We start from the raw sequence: 13401 nt of genomic DNA, 5'->3' as shown, positions 1-13401 counted from the left end.
AGCCCAGAAAGATGCTCTCCCGGGCTCCTTACCTTTCTCATACTCCGCACTTTCCTCTACTTTCTTCAAAAGAGAATGTTCCCAGGCTCATCGTGACCTGCATTTCTGTCCAGTGTGATAGTAATTGAATGTGCTGCTGTCATCTCTCTCCTCACTCTGTTCCCCAGGTTACAGAAGCGTACAAGGAATACGATTATGGCAAAGTTATTCGTTTGTTGCAAGCATTCCACACGAGAGATTTGTCCAACTTTTACTTCAGCATAATCAAAGACAGGTAGGCATTCATTCCTGCCTTCACTAAGGCAACTCCTTGCTTTTTATTATGTTTTTAAGGGACCTGGTTTGAGACTGGCTGTGGAACTCTCATAAGGAGATAATATAAATAGTGACTGAAGTACATCTCCTTCCCATGCTACCCTGAAAACAAATGCTTGTGGCAAAATAGAATTTATTTTTAATGAATTTTGGTTAGCAGCTAGAGGGTGATTTATAGTATCCAGTAGTATTGAACCCATCTTCTTAAGATCTGTATTTCAGCAATTCCTGTTTTCTTTCAAATGTAACTGGAAGGGATACCAGATAGTATAGATTTAGCCCCAATAGGCCTTTTGTGTTACTGGCTCTTCATTGAATTGCTTAGTTTTTCTAGAGGGGATACACATCTCATTCTTTGCTAATACTCTCGTTAAGTGGAGAACTTACAGGTTCAGAAGTAGTCTTAACAGGCTTTGTAAAGAAAGCTGTTGGAGTGCAAGCTGGTATTTATTATGCAAGAACTAGAAGGTCATAGATTTTCCAGTAGAAGCTTTTGCTACCTCTGTCCCAAGTTTTTCAGGACAGAGTTTCACATTTCCTGATTCTTCGTCTCAAATTTCTCCAATAAAAAATTTCCTTTAAGGGATGAGTTTTGCTTTCTTCAGTACCTTTTACGCCAGTCTAGAGGCTGGGTGTGGGTCTTTTCTGCTGGGGACCCAAAACACTGAAGCTTTCTGCCAGGTATCATCCCTCCTACACAAAGAACTTTTGGCTTACTAAAGCCAGTTAAAAATACAAAGCAGTCACATGAAACCTCTTTAAACAATTATGTGAAACCCATAACTGTGGTAAAGGCAGAACACAGTGTAATCTACATACAGATTTTGAAAAACAAATGATGGCTTAAAGTTAGGCCCTTAAGTCTATACTGAAACACCTAAATAAGACTGATTTTAGTGCAAATCTTTTATCTGGCTGAACTCTCTCTCTCTCCTTACTGAAAGCAACTTCACAAACTCTCCCCTCTTGTGAATCACAGGCTTTACTGTGAAGAAGAAAAAGATCCTAAACGTCGTTCATGTCAAACAGCCTTAGCCAAGGCTTTAGATGGAGTGGTGCGATCGTTTGCACCAATCCTTCCCCATCTGGCAGAGGAGGCTTTCCAGGGCCTCCCCTACAAGAAAGGTGAGGCCTGTATAACTCCGTCCCAAAAACCAGACACTAACATTTCAGAGAACTCGTACTAGAACAGTAACTATGGACAAAAATTTGCGTGTGTTTAAAAACCTGTATTTTTTTTAACTTGGCAATCAAAAGGTCGTTGTCATCCTTTGTTTAGATCAAATAAAAATAAGTAAAGAAATCAGCTGCAGAACAGTTTTATGGAAAGGGAGCAGTAGACAGCACAAACTCCAATGCATTGAACATTTTTATTTCAAGAGTCAGAGAGTGTTTTCCGTTCTGGCTGGATTAACACAAGCTCCCTGTGGAAGAAACCTGGCCTAGAGGAAGTGGTGGAGGCTGTATGTGCGATGAGAGACTCTTTCCTTGGATCCATTGCGGGCAAGAATGCTTTGGAGTATGAAGTCGTCATTGTAATTGACCCGGGGCTGCTCTTTGAGTTAATGGAGGTAAAAACAAAAAACACCCCCCCACATACCCCACCTGTTAACATTCTAGAAAAAATAACTTCTGCTAATCTACTTGAGCACTTAGGGCTAGATCTCTGTAGGTGACTTGGAGTCAGGGTTACAGTGCTTAACAATGAGGTGTCCTGAGGTCTAGTCGAATCCACAGCCCCAAATCAGGAGCCCAGTGCTCTGTTCAATGCATGGGGAGAGTTAGGTGGCTTAGAAGACAGCAAGACAAAGCTAGCCTTTGGAAATACTGAGGAGCCCTGCCCTGAGCCCTGCCCTCAAAGGGAGTTAGATGCCAATCACCATTTGGGATTCACAGTTGGTAGCCCTCTCCTGGAGTTAGGCACCTGTGTCAGGTCAACCCTTTCTTGCAAAAAGTGGAGACCGGTGCCTGCATTCCCTCCCTGGTTAGTGCATTCACCGAGGATGGGATGGGATACCTGGGTTCAAATCTTCCCTCTGCCTTGGAGTAGTGACATGAACCCAAGTCTCCCATCTCTCAAGTGAGTGCTCCAATAGCTAGGCTATAACATCCTTTTGCCTCACCCAGTGAATATTCAGGTATTTCACACAAAGTGGAATAGCTTCAACAGAAGAGATTGAGACCCTCTCATGCTCCCCTCTAGCTTGGTGGTGAGAGCACTTGGCTGGCACAGGGTGACCTCCTGTTTTGTGCAGGGCCTGATCTGGTAGGCAGCGTCGGAGTTCCTTCTGGATTGGGCCCTGCAGGTACTAGGTCGGGGGACAGCTAGGTTGAGGATCTCTCTAGGACTCAGGTGCCAAACAGCTCCACAGCATCAGAACATAAGCAGCTTTGTGCATGCTACTGACAAGCTTAGGTGGCAGCCAACTGGGAGTTTTGATCTAAGTTTTGGGCTTAGGTGCCTAAATCCCTGGATCTAGTCCTTAGCAGTCATCTTCTGAAAAATGCTGCAAACACTGACCATGTTCCGCTTAGCTAATCCACGTGATTCCTGAGCCAAGGTCAGAATGTGAAAGGGCTATTTTCTGTTTTGAAAACAGACACAGGGTCCAGACTTCCTGATATCTTAAATGATTAGGGTTTGATGCAGGTTTCCCTAGTGGGTTGCAGTTCAGTACTGGATGTGGGACTGACACAGAAGGAATAGACAAGGGAATTTGGACACTTTGGTTTCTTGGTCCTCTAAATGACTGAAGTTAATGCCAAGCCTACAGGAAATAAGTTGGTAGTTGTTTCAGTCCAGTTGCTAATGAATGTGTCCCTAAGAGAAACTACTACCATGTCTGAAACTCTGATCCTTTAAAATGCAAGGGATTGACTTGTGCTAAGGCCTGAGGCATTTAAGGAAGGTGTATGCTGAAGTTTGAAATTATACGGGTGAGACATCTTTCCAGTGTTGTCAATCATTCTGAAACCTTGTTTTATGCCCCTGACAGCAGGAGCTGCAAGGTCAGAGTATAGTTGTCATACTGCTGGCAGTAGGACGTACTCCAGCAACTGGAGATGTGGCTCAGACAAAAGCTCTTGCTAGCAACATTTGTTGAAATGTCCGGCAGCCAAGTGCACAACTTTAGCCTTTGCCAGCATGAGGGCTGGACTTGAATCAGGCAGCTTGCAGACACCCATAAGAATGTGTGCAAACCCCATGTAAGGTGTATTTATTGCAAAAGTTTAAGCTATTTAAGTTCAGAAAGCAAACTGTTCTTTCCAGACACTGCAGTCTGAGGAGTCTTCCAGCGTATCACAGCTAAATGAAATCATGATGGCTTCACAGACAACTTTACTGTCCGAACTACCTATAGAAACGGCCACAGATGAAAACATCATTAAAGGGACCTTTCTGATTAACTTAGAAGGTAAGAAAAGGGGACTAACAGAACTAATCAATGCCTGCTTCTATCCAGCAAACATGGCTATCTCTTAGATAAGTTTAATCTATTACCAAGAGCTGATGCTGAGCAGGATCAGCCCCTTTCTGTGTACTACAGTTTTTCTTGGTCTCTTACTTGCATTTAGGACATTTGTCAAAGGTGGTTCTTGGAGTTTAGCTTTAGTTTATAAAAAGGAATAGAAAAATTAACCCCCCTAAATACAGTTGGAGGCTGCAGTGTTAGCTGGGTTTTCAATGCTGACTATAATCTATACAGTAAAATTTTCTTTGACAGGTGGTGATATTCATGAAGAGTCATCTTATAAAATTATAGTCCTACCAGCTGCTAAAGCAAAATGCCTTCGTTGTAGGAAGTACACTGCTGATTCTCCACTCTCACTATGTCCACGCTGCACAGAAGTCATTGCTGGAAAATGAAGTGAGCTGGACAATTATTTTGTAGATATTTCCACTTAGACTATAAAATATATAAATATAAAAGACGATAAACTCAGTGTTTCATTAACCAAATGGAACCCCTGAGCTAGGAAAGTAACTGCAGAGTTAAAGAAAACTCAGTATATGCTGAAGAAAGCTGTAGCAGTTCATGGCCAATGCATTTTATGCCTTAATCTGAGCAGAACTACAATAGTGGAAAAACCTTTAAAAATGCCTGTTGATATCAACTTTACGCTTAATAAAAGCTGTTCTTCAAAGCAGTGTCCTGTTCCTTGAACACAGACTAGTACTACAAGTGGGTCCCAAAATTTAATGTGGTCTAAGGTAAGTAGAGTCCTTTCTCAAACCAGATGCAACTTCTCTTGCTGGCTACTGTAAAGAAGGGATCAACTACTAAAATGGCAGGGTATTGCCTAGCACTAAATTATATTAGTAGCTACAGATAGTGCAGTCTAAATTACTTTAGTGGTGTAAACTGACTTTGTGAAGTTGCATAGTTCAGCTAAACCATTTCTGTATGCTGGAGTAACTGGTAAGGAAAAACATTTAACTATACATCATAATTCAGGTCTGCATGCCGACAGAAGGAAAAAACTAGAATCAAATCCCAAGTTTATTTAATTTACACAAATCCACAGCAAGTGACACAAAATAGCAGTATATACATAATCTTATTACTTACAGTACATTACAGGTTTGGGGTAAAGTGTTTCACAACCTCTTAGGCCTTGATTGTCAATTACACTAAGTTCCTTCATGCTGCTCTGGTAGTGTGAAGGGATTTAATGTAAACAAGAAACAACTCAAAATGGGTTAGCTAAAGCAGGTTTCATGACAGATTGTAGGTTCTCAAACATCCATTAATTTCTACAGAGGGTTAAAATGCTGTCTCTAGACAAGGCATCATATAGTAAGGCCTAGAGTAGCCTTAGAGGAAACTGTCCTACAGTCTTAACCTAGAACATCTCAGACAGCTATGTGTCTCTTACCAGTATTTAACTTGTCAATGTTATGAAACAGAATATTGAATCAGTCTATAAAGTTGGCAGGTACTGGCCATTATTTGCTTTCACTAGCACAATGCCTTTCATTGTAACCATAATCTCATACAACAATACGTGTAAATGAATTGTAGCTACATTCTTTAGAATGCCATGTTTTTTCCATAATAACTGATACAGGCTCAAGCCAGGAATTTATGAGAATCATTCTTCCAGTCCTAATGTTCATAGAAAACACATATATCAGAGTACAACAGGGATACTCAGCTGCTGGAAGTTAAGAATGGTGGTCTGCTTCTGATGGCTTGAAAAATACCACCCAAAACTTAGGGATTCTGGCTACATAATACAGATATCCTGTGGCACTGTACTATGAAGAACACACAAGGTTTTGTAAAACTCAGCTATTCTGTATTACAGATCTTCAACACAGTGGGCAATAAAGCATGCTAACATCTTATACTTTAATTGGTCTGTGTAGACCCTGCTGGTGCACACTAGAAGTTCCCTAGCACACTTATACATTAAAATAGCATTCTGTTAAACACATTAGTGCGCTTTAGAAATCACACCCCAGAGGGTGCATTATCCCATGGTGTAGTTCTATTCACCAGAGAGAGAGTGTTCTAAATAACTCATTTAAGGAACTGAAGTATTAAGACCAGGAGCTTGATCCTGCAGTCCTAACTTCATCAGGATTTCCATAACAGCTGCAGTAGGAAATTTACACTCCACTCTTGTTTGGGTGAGGCCTTAAGTGATGTTTGTTTCTACTTTGATGGTCTTAAGAGTATTCTTCCCCAATAGTTGAACTTTGATGGGTGGGTTCCTCTTTCTAATTTTATCTACTTCACTCATTGTTATACTGCTGTTACAGGAAGTGAGCTGCTCCTCTGAAGTACTACCACTAGGGGCCCTTCAGAATGTAACTCTCTTTTATGGAAGTAAAAAGAGACCATTTTTATTTCAGAAAAACATGATAGCCTGAAATTTTTCCTTACATGAAACAGATTTATGGAACTGACTGTTGTCCAATAACCAAGCATATATGCAAAATACTTTTAATGGTTTTTCAGAGTATGAAATATAGAATCTCACATGTTAGGGTAAGAATATAATTTGTAAATAAGTGGAATAAAACTGCTGTTAGATGTAACCATCTATCTAAGCTAGAGCACAAGTGCTTGAGTTAGAAATAAATAGTGGAGCACTTGAGTTATTGACAAATGTACAAAGATTACTAGCTCCTAGTATGTGATGCACAATAGTGTGGAACTTAGATGGACGCCATTGTCAAAGTATTTGCTTTTTAAATTAAGTTTATTTTACAAAAGCCCCATGAATGTTTCCCTTCACAAAGGTTAGCCTCAGTGTGTAAAATCATGCCCTACCTCCTCTTACAGCAGACGTGTTTAAAGCTAGTACGTAAATTGTCATGAAGAGATTGCTTCTACAGCCTCTATCAGATTCAAGGCAAGGCTATATTGCCCATGGTTTTCCGGTAAGTGCTCTATTACTTTGTTTACTAGTTTCGCTGTTGTTGCAATGGGCACTTCGAGATTTTGAAGATCGTGGGGGTCCTGCAAAAGGATTTTTAAAAAGTGTTAGGAGCAGTGGTAGGAAGGAAAGGCTACAAGACACCATGATATTCCTTTTGCTACAATGAAGTTTGCTTGTAATTGTGTTCCTGATCTTATCTCTAGATCAAGGATCATTAACTTTTGACTCGTGGCCCACCAGGGTAAGGCCCCTGGCGGGCCAGGCTAGTTTGTTTACCTGCTGCATCTGCAGGTTCAGCTGATAACAGTTCCGCCTGGCACAGGCCAAGGGATGTGCTGGCCACTGCTTCCCGCAGCCCCCATTGGCCTGGAGTGGCGGACCATGGCTAGTGGGAGCTGCGGACACAGCCAGTAAACCAATCTGCCTGGCCTGCCAGAGGGTTTACCCGGGCAGGCCGCATGCCAAAGGCTGCTGATCCCCACTCTAGATCATAGCAGAGTTAAGTAAGCCTAGTACTAGGTTGAAGTCAACAAAGCTATTCTTGTATCATTACACTCCTTTGAACTCTATATTCAGGGAATCAGCAGACTTCAGAGAACTCCTTTGCTATGGTCAGATTCCTTTGAGCAGAATCAAAGTTGAAGAGTTCTGTACAGGATCCTGACTTCCACGAGGATAAACTTTACCCTCAGTATAGTCTTTAAACGTACAGAAACACTCATACATAGAAGACTATTCAGGAGGACATGAGTCTTACATACAACATAATGCTACACTTTTTATGAATGCTTCTTGGATCAATTCTGGCATCTCTCAAGAGAACCATGACACTCACTATAGTGCACAGCAAAAAACTAAATTTGTTTCCTCTGAAAGAAGCTTCATTCTACGACTTCTTGAATTGTTTCACAGATTTAGCACAAGTTAGTCTTTCCCCTGGGCTAAGGAAAGATCAGCTACAAGCTGTTGAGCATATTGCCACTAATTACAAAGTAAAGCAGTCCCATTGTTTAAAATATAAGAGTTTCCCAGGGGAGGCAGGGGCACAGCCATTAAAGTGAAGATTAAATTATTTAATCTTTTGGAAACAAACATTCTTGGCTCCTACACATCTTGTCCTCAAGAGCAGCAAATACGCAATTGTTTACATGCACCAGAACAATTTCCTCCCCTTTAAGTGCTGGTAAAACTATTCCCAATGAAGTCTAGCAGTGAAGAGAGGCATTTCTGCAATATTTTAAGCCAACCAAGGTATTAGCTCTATCCTCTGAATTGACTGAGTACACGCAACTTGTAATACTGAAATTGTGTGGCTTTTTAGAAAATGTATAATGGAGTAAGTTGATCATGCTGGACTGTCTTGTTCCTATTAACCAGAACTGAAGTCAGGTAGGCTTGGACTCATCCTTTACACTAGAGCATTACTAAAAATGTTAAATTTTAAAGTAATAAGTGTCTTTGGTCAAGAGGAAGCTTTCTATACATTTATTTTCTCATTGAGGCTGAACTTACCATAGCTTTAAGCCAGGTACATAGTGTTGGGGGAAGTCTGGCCAGCAGCTCCATGCCTTCTTTTGTCTGTGTGTGTAGTAAAGCGTAGGCCAGTCTCTGGCCTGTGAGCACAAGTAGCTGTGATGCAAGCACTTCTTTGTCATGCACTTGAAGAATGGCCTGAGAACAGGAATATACCAACAAAACTCATAGTAAAAATGTGCAAGACTACAGATTACCCATGTGGAAATCTATCTTGCTTCAGCCCTAACCTTCAATTAATACAAGGACAAATGACCCAACAAATCAAGAAATGTGAAACTGATTTATCAGCCAATGGCATGGGTTCTTGTTAGTGACTTACTGAAAACTGTGGAACAAATCCAGTTTTGGCCAAGTCCTGCACGAAGAATGGAATTCTTATGACCGCATGGCAGTGAGTGTCAAGGCTCAAGCTTATACCTTAAGATTCCTGAAACGCAAGTTCACATCCCCTCTGTCTGAAAAACTGTCTCCTGCTAAGATGACAGACTAAGAAAACTGAAAGCCTTTTTTCTGTCTCAAGCCTGCACATTACCCTAAAGTCATCCGATGAGAACTATAGTGATTTGCACACAGGCATATTACTACAGACACTTGAATTTTGCTTATTTTTCAAGCTCTCTAAAATAATTTACTTTTTCAATATCACCTCTTTGCAGATTTGTTACTTCCCTCTAATGAAGGCAGAAACTAAGCACTATGCAGTTTGAGAATTCCAGACATGGATAGTTCAAAGGCTGCATTTTTGTTTTAACATGCTGCACCAACTATTTAAGAAGCATTAAATAGAAGTTCCAATACCTCTCAAAATATCGGAACCAAAACCAGCAAACATCTCTATTCTGAACACAGCACAAAGATTTCATGTACCTGCACAGTAATGAATTTTCAAACTATTCTTCTATGACAACTTGTCTAAGTAAGTTTGACACTGAAGTTAAATGCTAGAGTTTGGGTTAAGGAGCTGCTCAAAATGGAAGGAGAGCACTTTGAATCCCCACATTGTTTCTTAACCGTACTGACAAAAGTGAATTCTTATCCCAGACATCAGTGCTTAGCTCAACTGGACACGACTGTACCTGCTTAGTTTTGTTCTGCAGTGGTGGTAGAATCCCATCATTGAAAGGTGTGAATTCTTCCCCCCACTCTCCCCAAATAATTGGTCCTATTTTTTCCTTCTTTGAGACAGCCATGTTTATTTATTTATTTGATGCAGATAACTGTGTGCACCAGAATCAAGTGTTAGAATGTGGTATGTTCTCTGTTGCTGGGGGAGCACAATCCAAGTCAAAATTGTTTGTAAAATATAGGGAGAATATGAATCAGTTACAGATCTGAGTAATTTAGCTGTGCCTCGTGATTTCAGCTATACTCAAGCTGCCCAAGGCACTTTTTAATCATTACCTCTTCTCCGAGATGATCCATTCCGTAATTATACAGTTCACACACATAATGCCTTCTAATCACATCCTCACTGAGCTGAAGGTGCTGAGCCAAATCCAGAGCTAAAGCTGGCCAGTCCTTGTCTTTTTCAGAAGGAAGTGGTGCCTCTTCTGGGAGACCTCCGGCCTTTTGTGCTGAGCACTGTACTTGTACCACTGCACTCACAGCTTTCATTAAGAACTTGGAAGCAAACACCAAAATGAGTTAGCAGCAGTTTAATTTTACCTGAAACTCCTTTAAAGATCTATAGTTTTCTTGTGGCCGTGTAAAGGATTTAAACTTACTTGTTGGCGTATGGATAACACATTTGGATCCATATCCCCACTGGGCAGCAGCTGAATGGAAGTCAGGTCTTTGAAAAATGCATTTTTGCCCTAAATTGAGAACAGAAAAACCCCATATTCCTTTAAGTGAGGCAGACAGAGAAAAGTAGATCCATTTTGATCAAGCACTTGAAGGGATAATACTTTTTCCCCATTTAAATGCTATTGCATCTTAAGTTTCCAGTCCCGAAGAGAAATGCAGTATTTTAAATTACTGAAAGGCTATGAAACAAAAGAAACACATTTGCTTAAGCAATCATGTTTTACTAATGCTTCTAGGTTTTTTTTAACTACTTCACCGGGCATTCAAACTTAAAAGTTAGGCTACTAATTTCAATAGCAGAGGGTTCTCAATCTGCTATAGTTATCTAACCAAATTGAGCTATCATTACATAAGGAAAGGAATCACCTTTTGTTTTAAGCCACTAGCATTCCTTTCAGACCCTGAGGATTATCATTCTAGACTGACATGCCAACTATGACATTCAGTGTGAAATACATCCAACCATGGGGTCTTTTAAAAAAGTAAAGTATTTGAGGGGTTTGATTTTGTTTTAATACGTCTAGACAAGAATCAATAGCAAAATACAAACAAAAAAATGGTACTTTCTGTTTATAAAAATATCTCAATACATCTTTAAAGGAGAAATCTGCACAGAACTTCTTCACAGAACCAATTGTTTTCCAGTAGGATTGGTTTACAATAGTCTACATCAGCACTTTATTTCTAAAATTCATTCAGTGTCTGCACCTCAGCTGGGAGGAAAGCAGCTCAATACATAGCATTTTCTTTACATCAGTTTTAGGACTCTGGGAGCAACAACAGATTACTAAAATAAATAGTTCCTATATTTAAAATGTAGTGTGTTCTTGCTCTCAAAACTACTAGCTATTTGTTCTTTCCCGAGAAAGCAGTGTGGCATAAAGCATCAGGAATAATTGATACAGAGACTGACAGATTATGATAATGAAATATAAGATTTATTCTTTGTAATTTCTCTGATCTGACAGCTCTCAGACTAACAAAAGTATGACCTAATCAGAGTGCATCCTGTATTTTCACCATGCAACAACAGTCACTGGATGGACTAAAATGAGCTGATTTTGACACCTCTAAACCACTCTCAAGACATCCTATTCAGAAGAAAATGTTACCATGTTTGTGGACTGCTGTTCTGGTAACAATCCTTAGCTGAACAGAGTGCACCAATTGTCTTTGACATGACATCAATCTACATACGGTGTTTAAAGAACTAGTTATAAATGACTGATAAACCATGCATGCTTGTTAACTAGCAGCAGCAAGGACAGCATTATATTATAAAACATGTACTCCTAACACCTTTAAAAGACATACCTTACTGTCAAATAGTGAGAGAGGTTTCACACTCTTCAGAGAAAACCTCATGATTCCATATAATATAGTGCACAATACCGACTGGTGGTCGACAAGTGGGTAGTGGATGTGTTTCTGCTCCAGGGCTAGCTCTACTATTGAGATTGGTCCTTCAGCTGACAGCCAGGCATCCTCTGTGTCCAATACTGGAGCTTGCATTTCATCACTACTAACATCAGCCTAGTACAGCAATGCAGAGCAATCAGCATTAAAAACCATTATTTTAAGATACTGTTCAGAAAGATTATGGGAATCTCTGTTAAAAACAAACAGGAGTTATATTACAAGCCACAATTTCTCCTGCCAAAATATTTTAAAGAATAGAAATGTTCCATGTTCACTAGAAAATAATTTACAGACTTTGGTTAAATGAAGTCATTAAAGTAATTGTAGCTATATTATTCATGTTGCCTTCAATTTTCATGGCAAAAACTTACTACTAAAACCACGCATGTTCTTCCGTATTTTCTAATCAAAAGAATATTTTTACCTCCATTAAGGTTTGAAGAAGATCTGAACATGAGCCAAGAAAAGATGTCATTGCAGTATCACCCATACCTACATCCTAGTAAATAAAGATAGAGTAAATTTCTGCACTGTGATTTTTAAAATGCATCCAAGTAAACATTTTAGTTGCAACTGACGAAAAGGAGGCTCTTTAGCAGCGCTGTTTACGTTTCTGAGAGGGCAGGCTTTGCTAGAGAATACACAAAAGGCACTAGCACTAACTTCAGTTCCTTTATCTCATTATGTTTAAGGCCAAATAGTTGTAACAAAAGATTTGGATATAACAGACAAAAGTAGAATTTGAGAATTTCAATAAAGCTTTGCAACATCTGGAAAAGTTTTGACTATAAAAAAGTTGCTTATTCTATCCACTTACTACACTGTTCTATTAAGTAACTATATTCCTCAAAGAATTTTATCAGAAACAACAAACCCGCTGTCGCCTGAACATAGTTTCAATTAACTCTTCCAGGAGTTGATAAAATTTTATGTGGACAGAACGTGAGGCAAGCTTCGGTCTCAAATTCACTTTCCGTAACATTTTTACTAGATTTGTCTACACCTTTCAACTTCAATTTGTCAAAGTGGAAATTTAAGACTGGCTAAAATTCATCAATATTTTTTATTTTAATCTTTCCCACCCAGATCTCCTTATGCGTGGTCACATTAAGAACACGAAAAACAGATGCAATGACCACTGAAACAAAATAATCAAATATTGTCATCTTTAGACAAATAAAGTATTACTTGCCCTTCTGCATAATCTGTCCTTCGGAGCTTTTCCAACCTATTATAGAACAAATTTTCAGCATAAGTCTGACACATGAGCAGTCTATTTGTTAAAGTAACTTATTTTCCTTATACAATAGAAAAAAAAATTTTCTACACAGCTAGATATAATACATTGAATGAATATCTTAAAAGAACTGTGATTGGATACAGGCTATAGTACAAAATAAGAGCTGAGAAGCAATTTCTATGCTGAATACTTTCAATGGGCAGAGCTTTTGGCAAAAACATTCCTTGCAGGCTGAAGTTTTCCCACAGTGTGTCTCATCTGGGTGATTTATTTATCTGCCATCTGAAAAATCAGACTGAACGTGCAATGGTCATTTTCAAGATGTTTGAACATTCTATAGAGTCTTGCTTATGAAATAAAAAATAGTTGCAGAATGATTAACACACCTAAGAAGCCTGTTACTTTTGTTCATCTGAATAGCATGTATATGTACTTTTCTACAGAGCTTAGAAACATTTACCCATGGTGAACACTATTCAAAAATCTTGTGGCATGACAATAACCCTTTCTAACTTTCCATCTTTGCCAGTGTTATTTATTTCACTACTAGTGCAGTAATTTTATAATTAGTATTTCAAAGCATTAAATGATGAATGAATTATGCAAGCTGGTGACTTTCAAGACTGGAGGTTGATGAGATACAAGGTTAAAAGAAGACAACACCATCTGTCCCAGATAAAGGATTGACTCTTGGA

General features: G+C 39.3%; 2 protein-coding genes across 9 annotated transcripts in view; one reads left to right on the top strand and one right to left on the bottom strand.

Moving 5' to 3' along the window:
• IARS2 (isoleucyl-tRNA synthetase 2, mitochondrial) overlaps nucleotides 1-13401 on the top strand; it is an 88544-nt gene that overhangs the window by 47043 nt on the left and 28100 nt on the right. Inside the window, exons 19-23 of one of the 4 annotated variants that reach the window (XR_012158229.2) lie at nucleotides 168-274; nucleotides 1295-1440; nucleotides 1696-1886; nucleotides 3587-3731; nucleotides 4041-6706. Coding sequence is in view for 3 of the 4 variants with exons in the window: in XM_073338852.2 (XP_073194953.1) it covers nucleotides 168-274; nucleotides 1295-1440; nucleotides 1696-1886; nucleotides 3587-3731; nucleotides 4041-4183 (732 nt within the window). In the remaining variant the exon portion in view is untranslated. Of the gene's footprint in view, nucleotides 1-167; nucleotides 275-1294; nucleotides 1441-1594; nucleotides 1887-3586; nucleotides 3732-4040; nucleotides 6707-13401 lie in introns of those variants that run through there. The other 3 variants (XM_073338852.2, XM_078852264.1, XM_073338854.1) reach the window with 3 other exon arrangements.
• RAB3GAP2 (RAB3 GTPase activating non-catalytic protein subunit 2) overlaps nucleotides 4805-13401 on the bottom strand; it is a 72030-nt gene continuing 63433 nt past the window's right edge. For all 5 annotated transcript variants that reach the window (XM_073338849.2, XM_073338851.2, XM_073338850.2 and 2 more), the window contains 7 exons: nucleotides 12659-12694; nucleotides 11891-11965; nucleotides 11362-11580; nucleotides 9966-10055; nucleotides 9643-9861; nucleotides 8218-8376; nucleotides 4805-6785 (listed from right to left, as the gene is read on the bottom strand). In XM_073338849.2, the coding sequence (XP_073194950.2) occupies nucleotides 6639-6785; nucleotides 8218-8376; nucleotides 9643-9861; nucleotides 9966-10055; nucleotides 11362-11580; nucleotides 11891-11965; nucleotides 12659-12694 (945 nt within the window). In that variant the 3' untranslated portion in view covers nucleotides 4805-6638. The remainder of the gene's footprint in view (nucleotides 6786-8217; nucleotides 8377-9642; nucleotides 9862-9965; nucleotides 10056-11361; nucleotides 11581-11890; nucleotides 11966-12658; nucleotides 12695-13401) is intronic.

Source organism: Lepidochelys kempii, chromosome 3, assembly GCF_965140285.1.
Source record: "Lepidochelys kempii isolate rLepKem1 chromosome 3, rLepKem1.hap1, whole genome shotgun sequence".
NCBI classification, from domain to species: domain Eukaryota; kingdom Metazoa; phylum Chordata; order Testudines; family Cheloniidae; genus Lepidochelys; species Lepidochelys kempii.
This window is presented reverse-complemented; position numbering and strand designations above follow the sequence as displayed.